Source organism: Scyliorhinus torazame, chromosome 19, assembly GCF_047496885.1.
Source record: "Scyliorhinus torazame isolate Kashiwa2021f chromosome 19, sScyTor2.1, whole genome shotgun sequence".
Classification (NCBI taxonomy): domain Eukaryota; kingdom Metazoa; phylum Chordata; class Chondrichthyes; order Carcharhiniformes; family Scyliorhinidae; genus Scyliorhinus; species Scyliorhinus torazame.
Window position 1 is genome coordinate 56,672,579 of NC_092725.1, and position 21,772 is coordinate 56,694,350.

At 49.3% G+C, this 21,772-nt stretch overlaps 1 protein-coding gene across 40 annotated transcripts in view; it reads left to right on the forward strand.

Annotated features, from left to right (window-relative positions):
• nrcama (neuronal cell adhesion molecule a) overlaps positions 1–21,772 on the forward strand; it is a 529,817-nt gene that overhangs the window by 415,095 nt on the left and 92,950 nt on the right. For 33 of the 40 annotated variants that reach the window (XM_072484330.1, XM_072484333.1, XM_072484335.1 and 30 more), the window contains 7 exons: positions 5,502–5,633; positions 5,771–5,914; positions 8,359–8,470; positions 11,701–11,867; positions 11,958–12,105; positions 13,684–13,808; positions 18,765–18,794. In XM_072484330.1, coding sequence (XP_072340431.1) covers positions 5,502–5,633; positions 5,771–5,914; positions 8,359–8,470; positions 11,701–11,867; positions 11,958–12,105; positions 13,684–13,808; positions 18,765–18,794 — 858 coding nt within the window. The remainder of the gene's footprint in view (positions 1–5,501; positions 5,634–5,770; positions 5,915–8,358; positions 8,471–11,700; positions 11,868–11,957; positions 12,106–13,683; positions 13,809–18,764; positions 18,795–21,772) is intronic. The other 7 variants (XM_072484317.1, XM_072484351.1, XM_072484353.1 and 4 more) reach the window with 1 other exon arrangement.

Consider the following 21,772-nt stretch of genomic DNA (forward strand, 5'->3'; position numbering starts at 1 on the left):
CAGAAATCAAAGAGGAACTGGTTAAAGAAAGGGTGGTCGGGGCTGGAATGCGCCACCTGGGAAACGGGTGGGAGCGCGGAATCGGGACGTGGGACTGGCCTAGAGAGGGTGATGGCTAGCCGTCACGGGAAGGGGGCAGGTAGCCCCCCCAGTGGGGCTGATCACGTGAGAGGCCTAAATGGACCGATTAAAAGGGCCCAAGTGTTCGCGCACTTGAAAGGACTGAGGGCAGACGTGGCAATGCTCCAGGAGACGCACCTGAAGGTGGCGGACCAAGTTAGGTTAAGGAAAGGATGGGTGGGACAGGTGTTCCATTCAGGGCTGGATGCAAAGAATAGAGGGGTGGCCATACTGGTGGGGAAACGGGTATCATTCGAAGATAGGAGCATTGTAGCAGATAGTGGAGGCAGATGTGTGATGGTGAGTGGCAGGCTGGAGGGAACGGAGGTCGTGTTGGTTAACGTATATGCCCCGAATTGGGATGATGCGGGATTCATGAAGCGGATGCTGGGACGTATCCCGGACCTGGAGGTAGGAAATTTGATAATGGGGGGAGACTTCAACACCGTGCTGGACCCAGGGTTAGATAGATCTAGATCTAAGACCGGAAGAAGGCCGGCAGCGGCCAAGGTGCTTAAGGGGTTTATAGACCAAATGGGGGGAGTGGATCCATGGCGATTTGTTAGACCGAAGGCCAGGGAGTTCTCCTTCTTCTCCCATGTTCACAAGGTGTACTCCCGGGCAGATTTTTTTGTTTTGGGAAGGTCGTTGATCTCGAGGGTGGAAGAAACTGAGTATTCAGCCATAGCTATCTCAGATCATGCCCCACATTGGGTGGACCTGGAGCTAGGAGAGGAGAGGGAGCAGCGTGCACTCTGGCGATTAGATGTGGGATTGTTGGCAGATGAGGGAGTCTGTGGAAGGGTGCGGGGATGTATCGAGAGATACCTGGAGGCCAATGACGACGGGGAGGTCCGAGTGGGAGTGGTATGGGAAGCACTAAAGGCAGTGGTCAGAGGAGAGCTGATCTCCATCAGGGCCCACAAAGGGAAAACAGAGGCCAAGGAAAGGGAAAGATTACTGGGGGAGATTTTAAGGGTGGATAAAGAATATGCGGAGGCTCCGGAGGAGGCACTATACAGGGAGAGACGACGACTCCAGACGGAGTTCGACCTGCTGACCACGAGGAAGGCGGAGGTGCTGTGGAGAAAGGCACAGGGGATGAGATATGAATATGGGGAAAAGGCTAGTCGCCTGTTGGCCCATCAGCTGCGAAAGAGGACAGCGGCGAGGGAGATAGGGGGAATTAGAGACGAAAAGGGAGCTACGGTGCAGAGAGCAGGGAAGATAAACGAGGTGTTTAAGACCTTTTACAAAAGACTTTATAGGTCCCAACCCCCGGAGGGAAAAGAGGAGATGCGGCAGTTTTTGGACCAATTAAGGTTCCCGAGGGTGGAGGAGCAGGAGGTGGAGGCCTGGGGGCACCAATTGGGGTGGACGAGGTTACCAAGGGGCTGGGGAACATGCAGGCAGGGAAGGCCCCGGGACCAGATGGGTTCCCGGTGGTATTTTATAGAAAATATGTGGACTTGCTGGCCCCGCTGTTGGTGAGGACTTTTAACGAGGCCAGGGAAGGGGGGACTCTACCCCCGACAATGTCGGAGGCGACGATATCGCTAATTTTGAAGCGGGATAAAGATCCGCTGCAGTGCGGGTCCTATAGGCCTATTTCACTACTAAATGTAGACGTCAAATTGCTAGCAAAGGTGCTGGCAACGAGGATAGAGGACTGTGTCCCGGGGGTGGTGCACGAAGACCAGACAGGATTCGTAAAGGGGAGACAACTAAATGTTAACGTGCGACGGCTATTCGGGGTGATAATGATGCCCCCAGCAGAGGGGGAGGCAGAGATAGTGGCGGCAATGGATGCAGAGAAGGCATTTGATAGGGTGGAGTGGGAGTATCTATGGGAGGTGCTGAGGAGGTTCGGGTTCGGGGCCGGGTTTGTCAGCTGGGTTAAACTCCTCTATGGGGCCCCAACGGCAAGTGTGGTCACGGGTTGGAGGAAAAGTATAAGCTGCACCGGGGATATTTCTTTAGGTATATGCAGGTGAGGGCGTTCACAAGACAACAGGTGAGGGAATTTCATTGCTCCCGACACAGGGGATCCAGGATAGAATGCTCTCGGGGGTGTGGGTCGGGGAGGGCAAGGTGTCAGAGATATACCGAGAGATGAGAGAAGAGGGGGAGGAGCTGGTGGGCGAACTGAAAGGAAAATGGGAAGAAGAGCTCGGGGAGGAGATAGAGGAGGGTATGTGGGCTGATGCCCTAAGCAGGGTAAATTCCTCTTCCTCGTGTGCCAGGCTTAGCCTGATTCAATTTAAGGTGCTGCATAGAGCACACGTAACGGGAGCAAGGTTGAGCAGTTTCTTTGGAGTGGAGAACAAGTGTGGGAGGTGCGGCGGAAGCCCGGCAAACCACACGCATATGTTCTGGCTGTGCCCGGCATTGGAGGGGAGTGACGGGAGTGATCTCGAAAGTGGTGAAGGTCCGGGTCAAACCAGCCTGGAGGTTAGTTTTATTTGGAGTTGCGGATGAGCCGGGAGTGCAGGAGGCGAAAGAGACCGATGTCGTGGCCTTTGCGTCCCTAGTAGCCCGGCGTAGGATTTTACTCATGTGGAAGGAAGCGAAACCCCCTGGACTGGAGGCCTGGGTAAACGATATGGCGGGGTTCATAAAACTGGAGCAGATTAAGTTTGCTCTGAGAGGATCGGCTCAAGGGTTCACCAGACGGTGGCAACCGTTCCTCGACTACCTAGCGGAACGTTAGAGGGAAGATAGATGACCAGCAGCAGCAACCGTGGGGGGGGGGGGGGGGGGGTGTTTCATTTTATGTTATTTGGTTAGTTTACCATGTTAGTTAGTTACTCTTTATTAGATTGTAGTTATCATGTTACTTGTACTGTTAACTTTTCTTTTTGTTTGATGTGTAAGGGGAAAAATTATGAATGAAAAATTTCAATAAAATATATATTTTTTAAAAAGAATATACCGGTGCTGCTAATGCAATTCACACTCAGAAACATAGAAAATAGGTACAGGTTTAAGCCATTCGGCCCTTCAAGCCTGCACCACCATTCTATATGATCATGGCTGATCATGCAAATTCAGTATCCCATTCCTGTTTTTTTTCCGTACCCCTTCATCCGTTTAGCCATGACCAGCTCCCTCTTATCCAACGAACTGCCCTAACAGCTTTCTGTGGTAGAGACCTCCACAAGTTTACAACTCCCTGAGAGAAGAAGTTCTTCCTCATCTCAGTCCTGAATGGCTTACCCCTTATTCTTCGTCTGTGACCCCCCTAGTTCTGGACATCCCCAACATTGGGAACATTCTTCCCGCATCTAGCCTGTCCAGTCCCATCAGGATTTTATATGTTTTTATGAGATCCCCTCTCATTCTTCTAAACTCCAGTAAGTACAAGTCCAGTCAATCCAGTCTTTCTTTATATATCAGTCCTGCCATCCCGGGAACTAGTCTGGTGAACCTTCGCTGGACACCCTCAACAGCAAGAATGTCCTTCCTAAAACTAGGAGACCAAAACTGCACACCATACTCAAGGTGTGGCCTCACCAAGGCCCTGTATAACTGCGGCAGTGGGACTGGTCCCTAACTGGATTGGGACTGTGCCTCAGTGCATCTCTTGCACTGTCCTGTCCTGGTCCATTCAAAAGGACCTGGTGAATGAAAACTCTAGGTTCACACTCCGACAGTGCAACATTTCCTTGGTAGCACAGTGAAACGCCAGCCTATGTCCAGGTCTCCAGAATGAGGCTTGGGCCCTCGATTTTCTCTAAATCCACAAGTTCAGTGCTGTCTCTGATCTGAGCTTATGGAGGTAACTTAGTAAATGAAGGGAACATTAGAGTTAATGGTATTAAGCTTTATATAGGGCTATGGGTTTTTTAAATCAATGGCTGCTTTTTTCCACAAAATCCCTGAGGCTTTGTTAAGTCTGTCAACTCAAATGATTTGACTGAAAGTGTTACTTTTGAACCAGTGAAAGCACAAAGCTCTCCCAATTAGCTAGGCAATGTCTTGTTACTTGAGTGCTTATTAGAGCTAGATATGGAAGTAGCTTAACTGCTGTTTAAGTTGAGGGATGATTGAGCAGAACTCATGTATTTTCATGAGCCACAAGCCTGCCCACTGCGGGAATACTGGCTGGAAATAAGACTCTTATCGCGGTAACTCTGAAATGGCTTTTGGGCGCGCTGGGACCTCTTTGTGCTCTCCATGCGATTGCTCACCGCGTCTTCTACTTAGACCCATTGCAACAAATGTCCCCCCTCCCCCCTTAAAAGAAAAGAAGCAAAGATGTGAATGTTTCAGATGACGGGATTTCGCATCCTGCTCTCCAAGGGGTCGGCGGGCAACCCATCCCACCGACTCCCAGTGTCCCGCAGCCATCTCGCACTCAAGTGAACACTAAGTGGCAGCAGTTGTGTCTTGCGCCCCTCACCCGGGAGGAAGGCCCACCTTAGAGAGCTACCGGCCCATCTGATTGGCCGGGAGCTCACCAGTCCCTGCAGTGACGAGGGCTGTAGGGAACTGAGTCCTGGCACCATAGGCCAAGGTAAGTCTAAGCGTCCCAGTGTGGAGAGCGTAGGGAAGTCATGAGGGGCCGCAAATGGAGGCAATTCAGGAGATGCTGGGAGGGAGGGGGGGGGGGTAGCAGAAGGGCGATCCGGAGGTCACCAAACCATGGGGAGGTATCCAATTTTTTAATAATAATTTTTATTAATGTCCCAAGTCGACTTACATTAACACTGTAATAAAGTTACTGGAAAAGACCCCTAGTCTCCACATACTTGCGCCTGTTCGGGTACACAGAGGGAGAATTCAGAATGTCCAATTCACCCTAATAGCACGTCTTTTGGGACTTGTGGGAGGAAACCGGAGCATCCGGAGGAAACCCACGCAGGCACGGGGCGAACGTGCAGACCCCGCACAGACAGTGACCCAAGCCGGGAATCAAACCTGGGATCCTGGTGCTGTGAAGCAACAGTGCTAACCACTTTGCTATTGGGGCCACCGATGAATGTGCACCCTTCTCGCCCTGGATCTAAGTCTTTTGATTTTTGGACTTCCCCATGCAAAGTCAATCCTCCCACAAGCCTAAAATTTGGTCACTTCATTGGGGCAATGGTTAGCTTTCCATCCAAGGCCTTGCCTGTCCCAGTGGCTGATGTGGGTGGGAACCCGTAGGGAATCCCATTTCTTCAATTTTACCCCCAACCTCTCTCCCCACCCAAAATCTACTGACTGGAGCGAGCGTGAAATTTTGACTCGAGAAATTTAGGATTAAGAACAATTATATTCTGCCATTTAAATAGGTCATAGGTCATAAATCTGACCAATTGGCCATGCTGAATAACGCAAGGCGGGTTGGACATTGGCCCAGCGAGTGATATTCTGACTTGTCCTTTTTGTTTCGGCAGCTGCGCCATATTGGATTAGCGAGCCCAAGAACCTAATCCTGGCGCCTGGGGAAGACGGGACACTGATCTGCAGAGCTAATGGAAATCCCAAGCCCGCAATTCAATGGCTGGTTAATGGTTTTCCCATCGAACGTGAGTGTCTAATTTGAGTTTGGCTCACAATGGCCTGGTGGTTGCAAAACAGTTCCATGAGGGGACGCTGTGGTTTGAAGTGTCTTTTCTCATTTCAGAACTCTGTTTAGTAACTATGGCTCCTTTCTGACTGTTAGGTGCCCCCAGTGACATCAGCAGGAAACACATGGATGACACCATCCGCTTCACTAAAGTCCAGGCCTCTTCCAGCGCAGTTTACCAGTGCAATGCATCAAATGAGCACGGATACTTGTTGGCAAACGCCTTTGTCAATGTACTTGGTGAGTTTTGTTGTGGCCGTTACCAGCTCGTGGATCTTGTGGTGACTGCTTGCGACGAGAATATTGCTTCTTGACCAGACCTCTGTCATGTTTTTACAATGATATAAAGACACCAATCACTCATAAGTGATTGTGCAAACACATTATGGGTTCATCAATTGAGACAAGGTACATAAGAAGGTATACAAAGCTTGGATACATCAGCAGCAGAGCTGTGTGTGCTGCGTTCTGCTCACACACCAAAGTGAAACTGAGACTGGATCGCATGACACACTTCCCTTCTCGTGGTGGCACGCTGCTATCCCTTAAATGCATATTGCAGAAATCTCCCATAATGCCAAGTTGTGTTCTCTCAGCGTGCAGACATTACGGGTCATAGCTGTGACACTCTGACCCCTTTCACAAATTGGCAGCTTGAGGCCAAGCAAATCCTTTACATCCAGGAGAGAAATAGCACACGTTAAAATATGGTCGCCTCTTCAGGGGCTATCTGAACTTGAACTCGAGGCGTCCCAGTAGCATTCTGGAATGTTCTTGAATCGAGTCTTGTTTGGAGTCTTGCCAGCTGTGTTAAAAGCAGCTGTGGGTGCTGGAGACGTGAAATAAAAACAAAAAGTGGCTGAAAAACTCGGCAGGTATGGCAGCGTCTGTGGAGAAACAGCATTAATGTTTCAGGCCGGTGACCTTTCATCACGTTTCATCTCAAATGTTAAAGCTGCTTCTCTCTCCGCAGAGGTTGCCTGGCCAGCTGAATTTTACCAGCACTCCCTGTTCTTTATTGCCAGCTGTGTTGTCCTTCCCTGTTCTCATTGGATGCAGAATAGGCCTCAGGCCTCTCGCCTCCAAAGGCGATTCTCAATCCACCATCACCTTCTCGCAGTGTAGTTAAAGCTGAGGTAAAATTGGTTTGCAGGATTGGAATTCATTTAATGCTGCTCTACTTACACGTGACACTAATGTATGGCACACGGTGTTTTGCAGTTCGTTTCTTTTGGATCATCAGCCGAATGATGTTAAATAGTGTGAAACAAAAGAGTCCTTTTCAAATGCCTGATGTGAATATCAGCTGTCCCAAGTCAGGTTTGACAATGCAGGATGCAGAGCAACACTTCAGTGTTTCTACAACGTATCTATCTGCACCCTATCTGGCCTCCCTAACTGCACCTGCCAACAGAAATATCCACCGAATTACAACATTTCCCTGAATCTTCCAATCAAAATCCTTTGCCATTTGGTTACAGGGCAAGTTTGAACGTTAACCTCTTCGGTTCCTCCCTTCACTTGTGCAAGTTGCATGAGCCTCTGTTGCAACATGGGCCTGAGCTAGGAGGGGAGATTTGCATAGGTTGGGACTGTTATCCTTGGAGTAGCAAAGGTTTTAGAGGGGGCCTGACCGAGATGCATAAGATTATGAGGGCTAGATAGGGTGGATAGGAAGGCACATTATCCATTGGTAGAGGGGTCAGTAACCAGGGAGCATCTAATTTAGGGTGAGAGGTGGAAGGCTAAGAGGGGAGTTGAGGAGAAACCTTTTCAACCAGAGGATCGTGGGAGTCTAGAACTCACTGCCTAAAAGGGTGGTTGAGTCAGAAAGTCTCGTAACATTTTGCAAATGTTTAGATAGTCTCTTGCGCTACCGTAACCTTCTTCCAGGACTATGGGCCAGGAACTGGAAAAGGGGATTACTACAGTCTTATCTTTATTGATCAGCGTAAAAATGGTGGGATGAATGGTGGGTTGAATGACCTCCTTCTGTGCTGTAAACATATATGAATCTAAAATTCTGCTCCTTGCAATGTGCCGCGCTTGTCCAGTTTCCCCAACAGGAGTTGTGAGCTGTACAAGTTTCGACAGGGTGACATGAGACAGTGAAGGCCACTGAAGTGAGAGGTGGTGGTTTTCTGAATGAGGCACCGTGTATTACAGGCAGGGTAAATTCCGAGCAGTTCTTGGAGGTAAGCCAGGAAGAAGAGAGCCAAGCAGCTTGGAGTGAAAATAGTGAAAGGTCAATTTAGGTGGGCGTGTTCAAGAGGAAATTCATTCATCAGCGGTCAACACTTTTTGAGTGATCACCTGAGTGAAGTAAAACCGTTAAATTTGTTCTTGAATCAGTGAGATGAAGTTCCTGAAAGTATGTACGATATCGTGGATGGATGAGTCACGCTGGGCTAGTTGATCTTCACAACTTGTAAACAGGACATCAAAAGTCACTTGCCAATCTTAGGTAGTGCGGCATCTGACATCATCAGACAATGTCATTGGAGTGTCCTGAGGGGAAATGGAGCTATTGTAACCATTGGAGCTATTTTCATACCTTAACATCAAACTGCGTCTGATTTATCACTGGATGTTCTTGCACATTCTTAGGCCTGGGTCATTTTCAAAGCCGTAATATAAAACGGATTTCAGTTTTTAAATGATTTATCTTTTGTTGCACCTTTCAGCTGAGACCCCCAGAATGCTGACACCCCCAAGCCAGATTTATCAGGTAATTGCCAATAAGGCTGCGATGCTGGACTGTGAATATTTTGGATCGCCAATACCTCAAATTCAATGGTAAGGAGACCATCAGCAATTTATTGCATTGCTCCACGTGTACTTCTGTAATCCAGCTGATGATGGTAAACTCTGGGAGTGCTGTTTTAGGAAATGTTCTGGGATCATTCTATTCCGTTTCCGCACAGGTGTTCTCCATACTTAGCTAGCCAGCTGGGTAAAATGAATGGTAAAGTAATCCAGAAAAAACCCTTCAATGTTCACAAGTTCTGTGTAGTTTTGTGATGAATGTGCTTCTGTAAGAATTGCAGACACACAGACGAATCATTCGGTATCAAATAAGTTACTAAGTCCTTTGCTTACTTGAAGAATATGACAGATATTCAGTGTTGTGATAGTGCACATTCCATCACACACAGTAACAACATACACTGTCACACGCCTTCTAACATGCAGTAACACGCTGTTACATTTAATCACACTACCACACACCATAATAACACGCAATGTCACATGCCTCATAACATTCAGTAACACGCTGTTACATTTAATCACACTACCACACAGTAACTACACACACTGTCACGTACGTTATGACATGCAGTGAAACACTGTCACATTTAAAAAAAATAAATTTAGAGTGCCCAATTCATTTTTTCCAATTAACGGGCAATTTGGTGTGTCCAATCTATCTACCCTGCTCATCTTTGGGTTGTGGAGGTGTGACCGACGCAGAAAATGTGCAAACTCCACAGGGACAGTGACCCAGGGCCGGGATCAAACCTGAAACCTTGACGCCGTGACGCAGCAGTGCTAACCACTGCGCCACCCTGCCGCCCCAAACGCTGTTACATTTAACCACACTACCACATACTAACAACACGCAATGTCACACGCCTTGTAACCTGCAGTAACGCACTGTTACATTTCATCACACTACCACACATTACTATAACAGTAATAACTGTCACACACCTTATGACATGCAGTAACATGCTTTTACACATCTTATCACTCAACCACACAGTAATGATAGCCACAGCCCTCACCACGTGGAGGCGTAGTGTCAGTACAGTGCAGAAGGAGGTAATTTGGCCTATTGAGCTAATGCCAGCTCTCTAGAGCAATCCAGTCACACCCATTCCCATTATCCTCATAACCATGTTAGTATATTTCCCTTAAGCGCCCATCATATTTCCCTTAAGCGCCTATCTATTTTCCTTTTGATGTGATTGGTCATCTCTGCTTCCATCACCCATTTGGCAGTGAGTTCCAGGTCACTGCCAATCACTAGTAAAAAAGGTTCTTCCTTATGTCTGCCCTGCATCTCATGCGCAAAGACTGTCCCCTAATCCTTGAATGATCAGTTAATGGGAACAGCTTCTCTTTGCCAACCTTTTGTAAATCTTTCATAATCTTATACATTTGTATCATATTTCCACTCAATATCCTTTACTGAATTTTATTGAAAGACTAAATTTTAGGCTCGTTTGATGAGAGTTGTTAAGAAGAAACTGGAAGGAGTTTTTTGTAACCAGACGACGTGAATTCATGGTAATTGGGAAAAGAACAGGAGGGGAGATGAGGAGTCAAATTTCCATCTGGATGTGGAGGTGTGATAATCGCCACACTGAGCTTTTTTTTGGAGGAAATCCGATTTTCCCTTGCATTCCCACCCCTACGCCATTTTCCTCTGGCCTTTCTGCAGGTCAAGAATAATTTGTGTGCAAAGCGTTACACCACTGCCCCCCCCCCCCCCGACTGAGGTCATGTCCCATTTTAAATGGAAGGGGGTGAAAATCCAATTCCTTCTCGCACACCATTTTCATCTGGTGCTGTGGGAATTTGAAAGCCCATTGAAAGCATGCCATGTTTGAAAGTTCATGCAGAAAACGGAAAGTCTGCCAAGGATCTCGGGATCATTCTGAAATGTAAGTGTAGAATGTTTCGACACTTTCAAATGTTACTATTAGATGCTGTAAAATAATGTAGATGTGTTTCTAATATAGTGATTCATCATAGGGATATGTCCTGCAAAGTTATGTTGCACCATACATTGACCAGCAGTGTGTAATTGTTCAAATGCATTGCGGTACTTTTCCAATGGTGAAAGTACCATACTATGTTCAACATTACAATATTTTCACCTTGGGTTTTGTTTTGTCCAGTATAATTGATTTTGAGTTTGAATTCTAGGATTTCTTCAATTGTTAAGGGGTTTCTTTTTTTCCAAATGATTTTAAAATAATTTCTGTTGCGATTGCATGGATCCTGAGCACTGTACATAATGCAAACTGGGTGAGTGCCGATGCAGGATACGTGGGGCGGGGTTAGGGTGGTATAGAGTAGTGTGTGGGGGAAGGTGAGGTGTCAAGGGGATGAGGGGTAAGATTTGACAGGCCTTTTGATAATATTGGGAGCTGGGCTGCTGTGTTGCGGAACCGAGGAGGGTCTTCGTACTGTTCCACTCGCACTCCTGATGTATTCCATCGTGGCTTGCAAAATGCACTGCAAACTAACCTGTATGTGAAAAGACAAAAATCTCTCGCAAAGGGTGTGAATTTTACGAGCCGCAAAAGTGTGCACATCAGGTCGGTATTTAAGTCCAGATGGAAATTTGGCCTGTGAAGTTTTTTTTTAACACTGTGTGTCGATAGGGTCCAGAATACACTGCCTGAACAGGTGTTGGAAGCAGATTTAATAGTAACTTGCGAAAGGTAATTGGTTTTCTACCTGAAAAGAAAACATTTCCAGGATATAGGGGGCAGGGAATGGGAGTGAAACAAACCAGATAATTCCATAGAATCCCTAAAGTGCAGAAGGAGGCCATTCGGCCCATCGAGTCTGTACTGATCCTCCAAAAGTGAACCCTACCTAGGCCCAGTCCACCGCCCTATCCCCTGCACATCTTTGGACTGCGGGAGGAAACCGGAGCACCCGGAGGAAACCCATGCAGATACGGGGAGAGCATGCAAACTCCACACACTCGCCCAAGATTGGAATTGAACACGGGTCCCTGGCGCTGTGAGACAGCCGTGCTAACCACTGCGCCATCACATCAAATTCTTTCAAAGGAGCCAAGATAAGTATGACGGGACCAAATTGGAGTACAGTAAGATTTTATGATGCGCCATTTTGCTGGGAGAAACACAAGAGGAATGTTCAGAGGGGCATTGACAATACAGCCAAGCAGAAAACCTGGGATGTAGAGAGGAAGTAATTAAAGGCTGGCATTAAGGGGCAAAGACTCACCTTGCCAATGGAGTAACGGTAAACTTGCTCAATGCCAGGTTCAAGGATGACCAAGGCAGCGTTCTCCACGGTGACTCTTACGTTTTCCATGACAACGGTACTTTGGAAATTGCCTTCTCACAGAAGAACGATAGCGGCACTTACACCTGTATAGCAACCAATACCCTTGGTGTCATCCAAAACCAAGCCTTCCTCCATGTCAAAGGTGAGCCCTGCTTGTCATCGGTCTGCGTTTTCTGGAAAGCTTTATTTTGTTTCAAGCATGTTGAACACCATGAGCATGTTGAATTTTCAGATCCAACAACCATCCTGAAACAGCCACGATATCAGTCAGTGCAGACTATGGGCACAGCTGTGTTTGAGTGCAAGGTGAAGCATGACCCAAGCCTTTCTCCAACTATCATATGGCTGAAAAATAATGAGGAGCTGCCTGATGACAAAAGGTACGAAAGATTCTCGAGGGAAGTAAGAGGGGCTTTTTCACATCTGACCTGCTCTTGATGCTATTCCCCAGTAGGGGGAGATAGTGAGCGACATGGTCCCGGATCACCACCAGAGCCCATTTTATTGAGCAGTTGTTGGCCTTTATTGATCAATGGACACTGTTGACGAGCCACAGATGTGGGGGTAGCAAGTGCCTTACAATTTCACAGCGCACATAATTGTTTTTCATCCCTGTGCATTCTCTTGCCATCTGCCACCATCCCGACCTAAGGAAGCAAAAGCATTCAACAACATTTTGGGATACGTTATGCGTAATTTGAGATGTGGCCCTTGATTTCCCCCAAGCTCTCCGCCATTTGAGGTTTCCCCTCGCCTCGCGTCTGGCTGTGCTGTAGATGAATTGATAAAGAGTTTTGTTGCTATGGTTGGCCAACCACTTCCTCATCATTGCATTAATCCACCACCAGGATGGTACAAGAGGGGGAATTAGGTGGAATTTAGTCTTTCTGCGTCACACATTCCTGCGCAGCAGTCAAAAACGCTCGCACACATTGTGTTCCAACATTTTACCATCAACTCCATCAAAAAAAGTTAAAGTTGACATGCACATGTCGTGTGAATATTGAGATTAAATGCCCTACAACAGTGTGCGCAGGACATGGGTAGACATGGTCCAGAACTAGGGCTATAACTGTAAGATGGTCATTAATAAATTTAATTGGAAATTCGGTAGAAACATTTTTGCCCAAAGAATGGTTAGGTTGTCCAAACTCCCAATGACGAGGAATGGCTGAGGCGATGAGCGTAGAGCATCTAAGAGTGAGGTACCCTCAATAACGAAGCTTAGAGATGAAACTGTAAAGAAGGCTTTATTAGACTAAGAACTATGTTAGAGCTGAGACAAGTGCTGACTGCTACACAGCCCATGAGGCAGCCCTTTATATATGGCTCACAGATGGGCGGAGCCAGAGGCGGAGTCCCCAGGGTTCCAAGCCCGGTCTTGAAGGGGACATCACCTTACATGATGATAAGGCAGTAACCGTTCATCACAAAGAGAAAGCGAGACAAGCACATGAGGGAGAACGAAGTAGAAAGTTCTGTTGATGGGTTGAGGTGGGAGAGACTCAAGTGGAGTATAAACCTCAGTAGGGGGATGCTGGCCAAAACAGGGTCTCCACCCACCAGGGGTGGGCATGGGCCCCGCGGTGCCATTTGAAGTCGGCATTGTTCGGAATGAATTCAGCAGGTTGGCAGCTGGAAACACCATTCCCTCAGGCAGCTTACCTGTCTGAGGGTGGGAAATCCTGTGTAATATGACCTCCGGTTGTCATGTCTTCAAGGCTTTATGCGCATCCCCAGGCGGGTCATTTTGGATGAAAAGTGGGAGGCTGCGAAGCAACAAAAAACATTTTTTAAAATAAAAATGTCCTCACACCCAAACATGTTTGAAAATGAGCACTTTTGTTGAACAAAATACCCGTAAATCTGAGACAAAAACTAGGAACCATCAGCAGCTGAGGCAGCCAATGTCTGTGAAAATGGTCAAGATAATAACAAAACTATGGTCCCACTTTCAGGCTCCAGACATCTGGCGATATCTTGACTATTCTGGAAGTATCAGAGGAGGACCAAGGATCCTACACTTGTGTGGTGAATACGACCCTTGACACCAACTCCGCCACGGCTGACCTTACTGTCCTAGGTAACAAGGCTTTGTTTTGTTCTCCTGCTTGCCCTTTTGTGCCTTCAGTCTTCAAGGAACATGTGGTTCCAAAAATATTTTAGCTTTATTCTGTGTGAGTAAATATCTTACCTTGTTATTGCTTGAAAGCAGGCTGGCGACGATTCTCTGTCAGGTTTTGCTGAGGCGATGGGGAAACATATTGGGGACATTGGCTCCCCCTGCTGGCTGCAGACAACCTGCAGTCAGGCAACACAATTCCCTGAACTGTGCTCAGTTTCGTGATACCAGTTAGGGTTCAGTGGCCTCATTTTCCAGAGTCATGGAGGCGAATAGCAGGCAGGTGTCCTCCTCCTGCTCACAGTCAAGTGACCTCCTCATTCCAATTGTACTGGACAAGGCAGAAAGTTTGCCTGCCGGATGAGACCAGGCTCAGGCTCAACTGAGTTTGATCAAAATCCAGCCTCACAAATGGGGAATTAGAATTTGGGAAAGGCACCAGAGAACACCCATCGAAAGGAGCGGCAGCAAGAAACCGTGGGGTCTTCCAGAACTCATTGGTTACATAGACAAGGCACAAAATAACCTCTGCAATCTGGGTTAGACTGGACTGAGAGTAACATCTTAAATTGTGGGAGGCATGTTAGAATTAGACGGAACAGGAGATACATTGTGAAGCACGGGTTGGACTGTGAGACCGGGGTTGGACTGTGAGACCGGGGTTGGACTGTGAGACCGGGGTTGGACTGTGAGGCCGGGGCTGGACTGTGAGACCGGGGTTGGACTGTGAGACCGGGGTTGGACTGTGAGACCGGGGTTGGACCGTGAGGCCGGGGTTGGACCGTGAGACCGGGGCTGGACTGTGAGACCGGGGTTGGACTGTGAGACCGGGGTTGGACTGTGAGACCGGGGCTGGACTGTGAGACCGGGGTTGGACTGTGAGACCGGGGTTGGACTGTGAGACCGGGGTTGGACTGTGAGACCGGGGTTGGACTGTGAGGCCGGGGTTGGACCGTGATGCCGGGGCTGGACTGTGAGACCAGGGTTGGACGGTGAGGCCGGGTTGGACTGTGAGACCGGGGTTGGACTGTGAGACCGCGGTTGGACTGTGAGACCGCGGTTGGACTGTGAGGCCGGGGTTGGACTGTGAGACCGGGGTTGGACCGTGAGGCCGGGGCTGGACTGTGAGACCAGGGTTGGACGGTGAGGCCGGGGTTGGACTGTGAGGCCGGGGTTGGACTGTGAGACCGGGGTTGGACTGTGAGGCCGGGGTTGGACTGTGAGACCGGGGTTGGACCGTGAGACCGGGGCTGGACCGTGAGACCTGGGTTGGACGGTGAGGCCGGGGTTGGACGGTGAGGCCGGGGTTGGACGGTGAGGCCGGGGTTGGACCGTGAGACCGGGGTTGGACCGTGAGGCCGGGGTTGGACCGTGAGGCCGGGGCTGGACCGTGAGACCGGGGCTGGACCGTGAGACCGGGGCTGGACCGTGAGACCGGGGCTGGACCGTGAGGCCGGGGTTGGACCGTGAGACCGGGGTTGGACCGTGAGACCGGGGTTGGACCGTGAGACCGGGGTTGGACCGTGAGACCGGGGTTGGACCGTGAGGCCGGGGTTGGACCGTGAGACCGGGGTTGGACAGTGAGACCGGGGTTGGACTGTGAGACCGGGGCTGGACTGTGAGACCGGGGCTGGACTGTGAGACCGGGGCTGGACCGTGAGGCCGGGGTTGGACCGTGAGACCGGGGTTGGACCGTGAGGCCGGGGTTGGACCGTGAGACCGGGGCTGGACCGTGAGACCGGGGTTGGACCGTGAGACCGGGGTTGGACCGTGAGACCGGGGTTGGACCGTGAGACCGGGGTTGGACCGTGAGACCGGGGTTGGACCGTGAGACCGGGGTTGGACCGTGAGACCGGGGTTGGACCGTGAGACCGGGGTTGGACCGTGAGGCCGGGGTTGGACCGTGAGGCCGGGGTTGGACCGTGAGACCGGGGTTGGACCGTGAGACCGGGGTTGGACCGTGAGACCGGGGTTGGACCGTGAGACCGGGGTTGGACCGTGAGACCGGGGTTGGACCGTGAGACCGGGGTTGGACCGTGAGGCCGGGGCTGGACCGTGAGACCGGGGCTGGACCGTGAGACCGGGGTTGGACCGTGAGGCCGGGGTTGGACCGTGAGGCCGGGGTTGGACCGTGAGGCCGGGGTTGGACCGTGAGGCCGGGGATTGACCGTGAGACCGGGGCTGGACCGTGAGACCGGGGTTGGACCGTGAGGCCGGGGCTGGACCGTGAGACCGGGGCTGGACCGTGAGACCGGGGTTGGACCGTGAGGCCGGGGTTGGACCGTGAGGCCGGGGTTGGACCGTGAGGCCGGGGTTGGACCGTGAGACCGGGGTTGGACCGTGAGACCGCGGATGGACTGTGAGACCAGGGCTGGACTGTGAGACCAGGGCTGGACTGTGAGACCGCGGATGGACTGTGAGACCGCGGATGGACTGTGAGGCACGGGATGGACTGCGAGGCACGGGATGGACTGCGAGGCACGGGATGGACTGCGAGGCACGGGATGGACTGCGAGGCACGGGATGGACTGCGAGGCACGGGATGGACTGCGAGGCACGGGATGGACCGCGAGGCACGGGATGGACCGCGAGGCACGGGATGGACTGTGAGACACGGGTTAGACAGGGTGAAGGAAGTGGAGACTTGAGACTCCGGCTTACACAGGGCAGGTGGGTTATGGAGCACCTATACAGTCAATCCTCACCCTGAGAACACACTTTGAAGTGGTCTCCGAGGAACAGGGAAGAACAGCAAAATGGAGGCGAAATGACGTTTCCTGTGACAAATTATCGTTTGACCCTGAAGAGAATTCCTTTCATGCTCCATAAAATGTGTATAAGGTACCACTTTCTCCATATTTAGCAAGTTGTGCCCATTATAGTTCCACAGTGCAGAGACATGGGCCCACAATGCTTTCCACTGAATCCTTTAGGTTTGTTGTACTTTTGAGTTCACATATGAAGATTTAATTAATAGATTATTTAATTGACAATAAAAGCTATGACTGCTTCTGAATGTGGATGAGATTGGTGAGTGATTTTTGTCAGGTTCCAGTTATCTTGTCCTTGGAAGTACCTGAGCCTGTGCTTTGAACTTACTTTTTAAATGATCATATTTCTTTTCTACTCTTCCCATTTTCAGGGTTTTAATCTAGACTTCGAGAAGAGTGTTGTAAGGGGTTAATATTTCCCGCCCATCACCCCCCCCCCCAATGACATTCAATGGCATTACCCCCGCCAATAACATTCAATGGCATTACCATCGCTGAATCCCTCGCTAGCAGCATTCTGGGGGTTATCATTGACCAGAAACTGAACTGGACCAGCCATATTAATACTGTGGCTGCAGGAGTGGGGGGACTGCGGCATATCCACAGAAATGTGGTTGACTCTTTAAAAAACAAAAATTAAAAATGCCCCCAGGGGTGGGCAATACATGCTGGCACAGCCGCGATGCCCACATGCCATGAACACATTTTAAAAAAAGATCAGAGGCTGGGAATCCTGCGGCGATTAACTCACCTCCTGACTCCCCAAAGCCTGTCCACCATCTACAAGGCACAAGCCAGGAGTGTGATGGAATACTCTTCATTTGCCTAGATGAGTGCAGCTCCAACAACACTCAAGAAGCTCGACACCATCCAGGACAAAGCTGCCCTGTTTGATTGGCACCCTTCCACCAACTTAAACATTCACTCCCTCCACCAGTGACGCGCCATGTCACAGTGTGTACCATCCACAAGATGCACTGCTGCAACTCGCCAAGGCTTATTTGACAGCTCCTTCCAAACCTGCGACCTGTACCGTCTAGAAGGACAAGGGCAGCAGACACATGGGAACACCACCACCTGCAATTCTCCCTCAAAGCCACACACCATCCCGTCTTGGAAATATATTGCCTGCCTCTCGATTCAAATCCTGGAATTGACTCCCGACCAGCACTGTGGTTGTACCTACACCACACGGACTGCAGCAGTTCATGAGGGTGGCTGGGAAAGGGCGATGAATGTTGACCTAACCAGGAACGCCCACATCCTGTGGAAGAATCAAAAAAAACCTGCCAGGTGCCCAATATTCCCATTTGCTATCTTGCCACATTGGCACCAGTGCAACAAATAGGATGGGCCACTGGTTTTGATCCAGTTCTGTGGGTCAGAAGGGACATTCATCTTCTAACTGGAATACAGATGTCGAAAGATTGATCATTTTAGATTAACAGATGCAAACAGGAATGAACCTGGATCTCAGGCCTAAACCCAGTAAATCCCAAACTCCTGTCCACGCTGCAACTGGGCAACAATTGGCACCCGAGGCGTTTTTATCTACATATTATATCAAGGGACGTTGGCATTGTTGCCCATCCCAAATTGCCCTTGGTAAGATGGTGAGGAGCTGTCTCCTGGAACTGATGCAGTCTATCTAGTGTAGGTCCACCCAGCGTGTTGCTTCAGCTTCTTTGGCAGTGTGAATGTGGGCCCACACTCTGTCAGAAAAGGGAAACTCTTAAAAGAGAAACTGAGGACAAATGTTTTTCGAACTGAATGTGATCGAGTTCAATAATATGGGCTGAGACTCTGGCACTGAGGGAGCAATACACTGCCACAGGTCCATTCTTCGGAGAAGATGCCCTGACCAAAATTCGTAGCTCAGCCAATAACATTAAAAAAAAATAGAATAAGCTGGGTATTCATTTGTAGACTTCAGATGTGTGCAAAACGCCTTTGATCCTTGCCTACATGGCAACGGTCACAGGCAAGGCATTGTGTGGGAATCGTGGTGATATTTCTGAGAGAAAGCATAAGCTGCTGCATAATTCCGTCCAAGCTATCTTGTTAATATGGATAACTGTCTGAAAAATGCAATTGTTTTAACTTGCGTTCGCTGCAATTAAACCCTAACCTTGCTCTTTATTTTCAGCCCGTTCCTCAACTCCAGCTAGCCCTTACGGTAAACTAACCAAGTGTCTGTCTCATTGCACTTCACTCTTTTTTTTTGTTTTGACTTGGCTCCTCGTACCCTCGTTACCAGCAGTGATGTGGCATGTTCACCGGCTTCATTTCTCCCCCCATCTGAGGTGGAGCAGTGTGGAGTGTGACGCTTACACAGCTCCGCACTGCTCCGTTCCATGTAACATTATCTCACCATGTCACAAACAACATTTGGTGTACCTTGTGCCTGTTTCTTTGGGGATTTTCTGGTGGAAGGAGGTAGATACGTTTATGTAGATCTGTGTTCATTGTCGATCGATTTTTATTGGTGCTCCCTTTGCCCACTGTGTTTTCACAAACTGTGGAACTTCCATTACCAGAGACGGTGCAGGAGAAAGCTGTGTGGGAGATGTGAAGAGCCTTTGGCATCTTGTGTGTATTGTAGTCACTCCACAAACGTTGCTTTGCGATTGATTCAGTCTTCGTCCCCATGGCAAAGGCTTTGCTGCCCCTTGTCCCAGTATTTGGAAGTGACCAATCATTTGTCAGATTGTCCGTCTGCCAATGAAGTCCCCTCCATTCTGGCCGGTGATGGAGGTTCCACTGCGTGTTTTATCTCTATGGGTGGCAGTGAGGGAAACAGCGTACCTGTTGGGCATCTTCCCATACTGCCACCGTGTCCAGTCTTCCGGATGCTGCTGGGCCCTGCTGTGTGTCTCCAACCTTTCAAGTTTTTGACTGACATGTTGAGATGAATTCTGCATTTTCAGTGCTCACAATCTTTAAAGTCACACTTGAGATTTTGCATGCACTGGGAGTAGTGTCTGTGACTGTTGAATCTTGCACCACAGAAAGTTTAAACACTTGGACAAATGAATTCCTCATTATTGGGAATGTACAGCAGCAATATCAGAACCCAGGACCATTGGTAACAATCTACCTTATCTATAGGTACTGTAAGAGTGTCTTAACTGTGAGACTTGAGAGGGTGAAGGCGTTGTTGGGATATCTGATGTGTGTGTCCTGAATGTGTCTGCTGAGAGTACTTGCCATGTGTCTGCAGTGTATGTGCATGTTTTGAGTGTGCATGTGTGTGGATTGGAGTGTGATCCATATCAGCAGTGTGTGTGTGTGTGCGCATGCCTGGAGTGTGTGCGTGCACATATCTGCATGTTCATAGAATCCCTACAGTGCAGAAGGAGGCCATTTGGACCATCGAGTCTGTACCGACCCTCTGAAAGAGCACTTTACCTAAGCCCAGCCCCCTGCCCTATCTCCATAACCCCACCTAATCTGCAAATCATTGGACACTAAGGGGCAATTTATCGTGACCAATCCACCTGACTTGAACATCTTTGGACTGTGGAAGGAAACCGGAGCCCCCGGAGGAAACCCACGCAGCCATTCCCAGAACGTACAAACTCCACACAGTCACCAAAGATCGGAATTGAACCCGGGTCCCTGACGCTGTGAGGCAGCAATGCTAACCAATGTGCCACCATGCCGTCAAAAGGACATTAGTGAAGCAGACTGGGATTTTTACAACAATCAAAAACGGTTGTATGGTCCTTGTTAGACTTTTAATTCCAGATTTACAACAAACTCAAATTTTGCCATCTGCCCTGTGTTCCCCTAACCCACTGGGAGATTCTGTGTTATCACAAACTGTGGAACTTCCATTACAAGAAATAGTGCAGGACAAAGCTGTGTGGGCTGATGTGAAGAGCCTTTAGCCCCCAGAGCATTACCTGAGATCTGACATGTGCAGACCTGCATGTCTGGAATGTGTGCATGTCTGGAGTGTGTGCATGTCTGGAGTGTGTGCATGTCTGGCATGTGTGTGCATGTCTGGCATGTGTGTGCATGTCTGGCATGTGTGTGCATGTCTGGCATGTGTGTGCATGTCTGGCATCTGTGTGCATGTCTGGTGTGTGTGTGCATGTCTGGCGTGTGTGTGCATGACTGGCGTGTGTGCGCATGACTGGCATGTGTGTGCATGACTGGCGTGTGTGTGCATGACTGGCGTGTGTGTGCATGACTGGCGTGTGTGTGCATGACTGGCGTGTGTGTGCATGACTGGCGTGTGTGTGCATGACTGGCGTGTGTGTGCATGACTGGCGTGTGTGTGCATGACTGGCGTGTGTGTGCATGACTGGCGTGTGTGTGCATGACTGGCGTGTGTGTGCATGACTGGCGTGTGTGTGCATGACTGGCGTGTGTGTGCATGTCATGTGTGTGTGTGCATGTGTGTATGTGCATGCCTGGAGTGTGTACATGTTTGGCATGTGTGCGCATGACTTGGTGTGTGTGCACATGCCTGGAGTGTGTGTGCATGTCTGGCGTGTGTGTGCATGTCTGGCGTGTGTGTGCCTGCGCGCACGTCTGGAGTGTGTGTGCCTGCCTGCATGCCGGAGTGCGTCTGCCTGCCTACATGACTGGAGTGCTTGTTCCTGCGTGCAGGTCTGGAGTGTGGGTGTGCCTGTGTGAGCGTGTGTGTGTATATGTATGCCTGGTGTGTGTGTGTGTGCGTGCACTGGTGTTTGTGTCTTGGAACTTGTGTCTAATCTGCACATTGTGAGTGTGCGAGAGGTTGATGGATTCATGGGGTAATCAGCATGCTGATTGGCTCTAATCTTGCAGTCAAAAAAAATGAAACTGATTGAAAAATATTCAATATTTGAAACACGATTTACCTGCTCCACTTGCATTTTTTCATCCTCGAGTTATAACAAAGGAGATCGTTAGTTAAATGGTATGATTCCACAACTTTACGATGGATCTGATCTCTGTAAATTGTGGTGTTGTGAAGCACAGTTTACATCACATGGTGTGAAGTTCGATATTGAGCAGTTTTGAAACCCTCGCTGGAACTGTATGCATGCGGGCTTCTGCGGCTAAAATATTTCTTTTGTTACCTTAGCCTCCAACTGCAAATACCTTTTGTGCAAATGAATGCCCTCCACAACTTGAGAAAATGACTAATTATAAGAAGAGTGT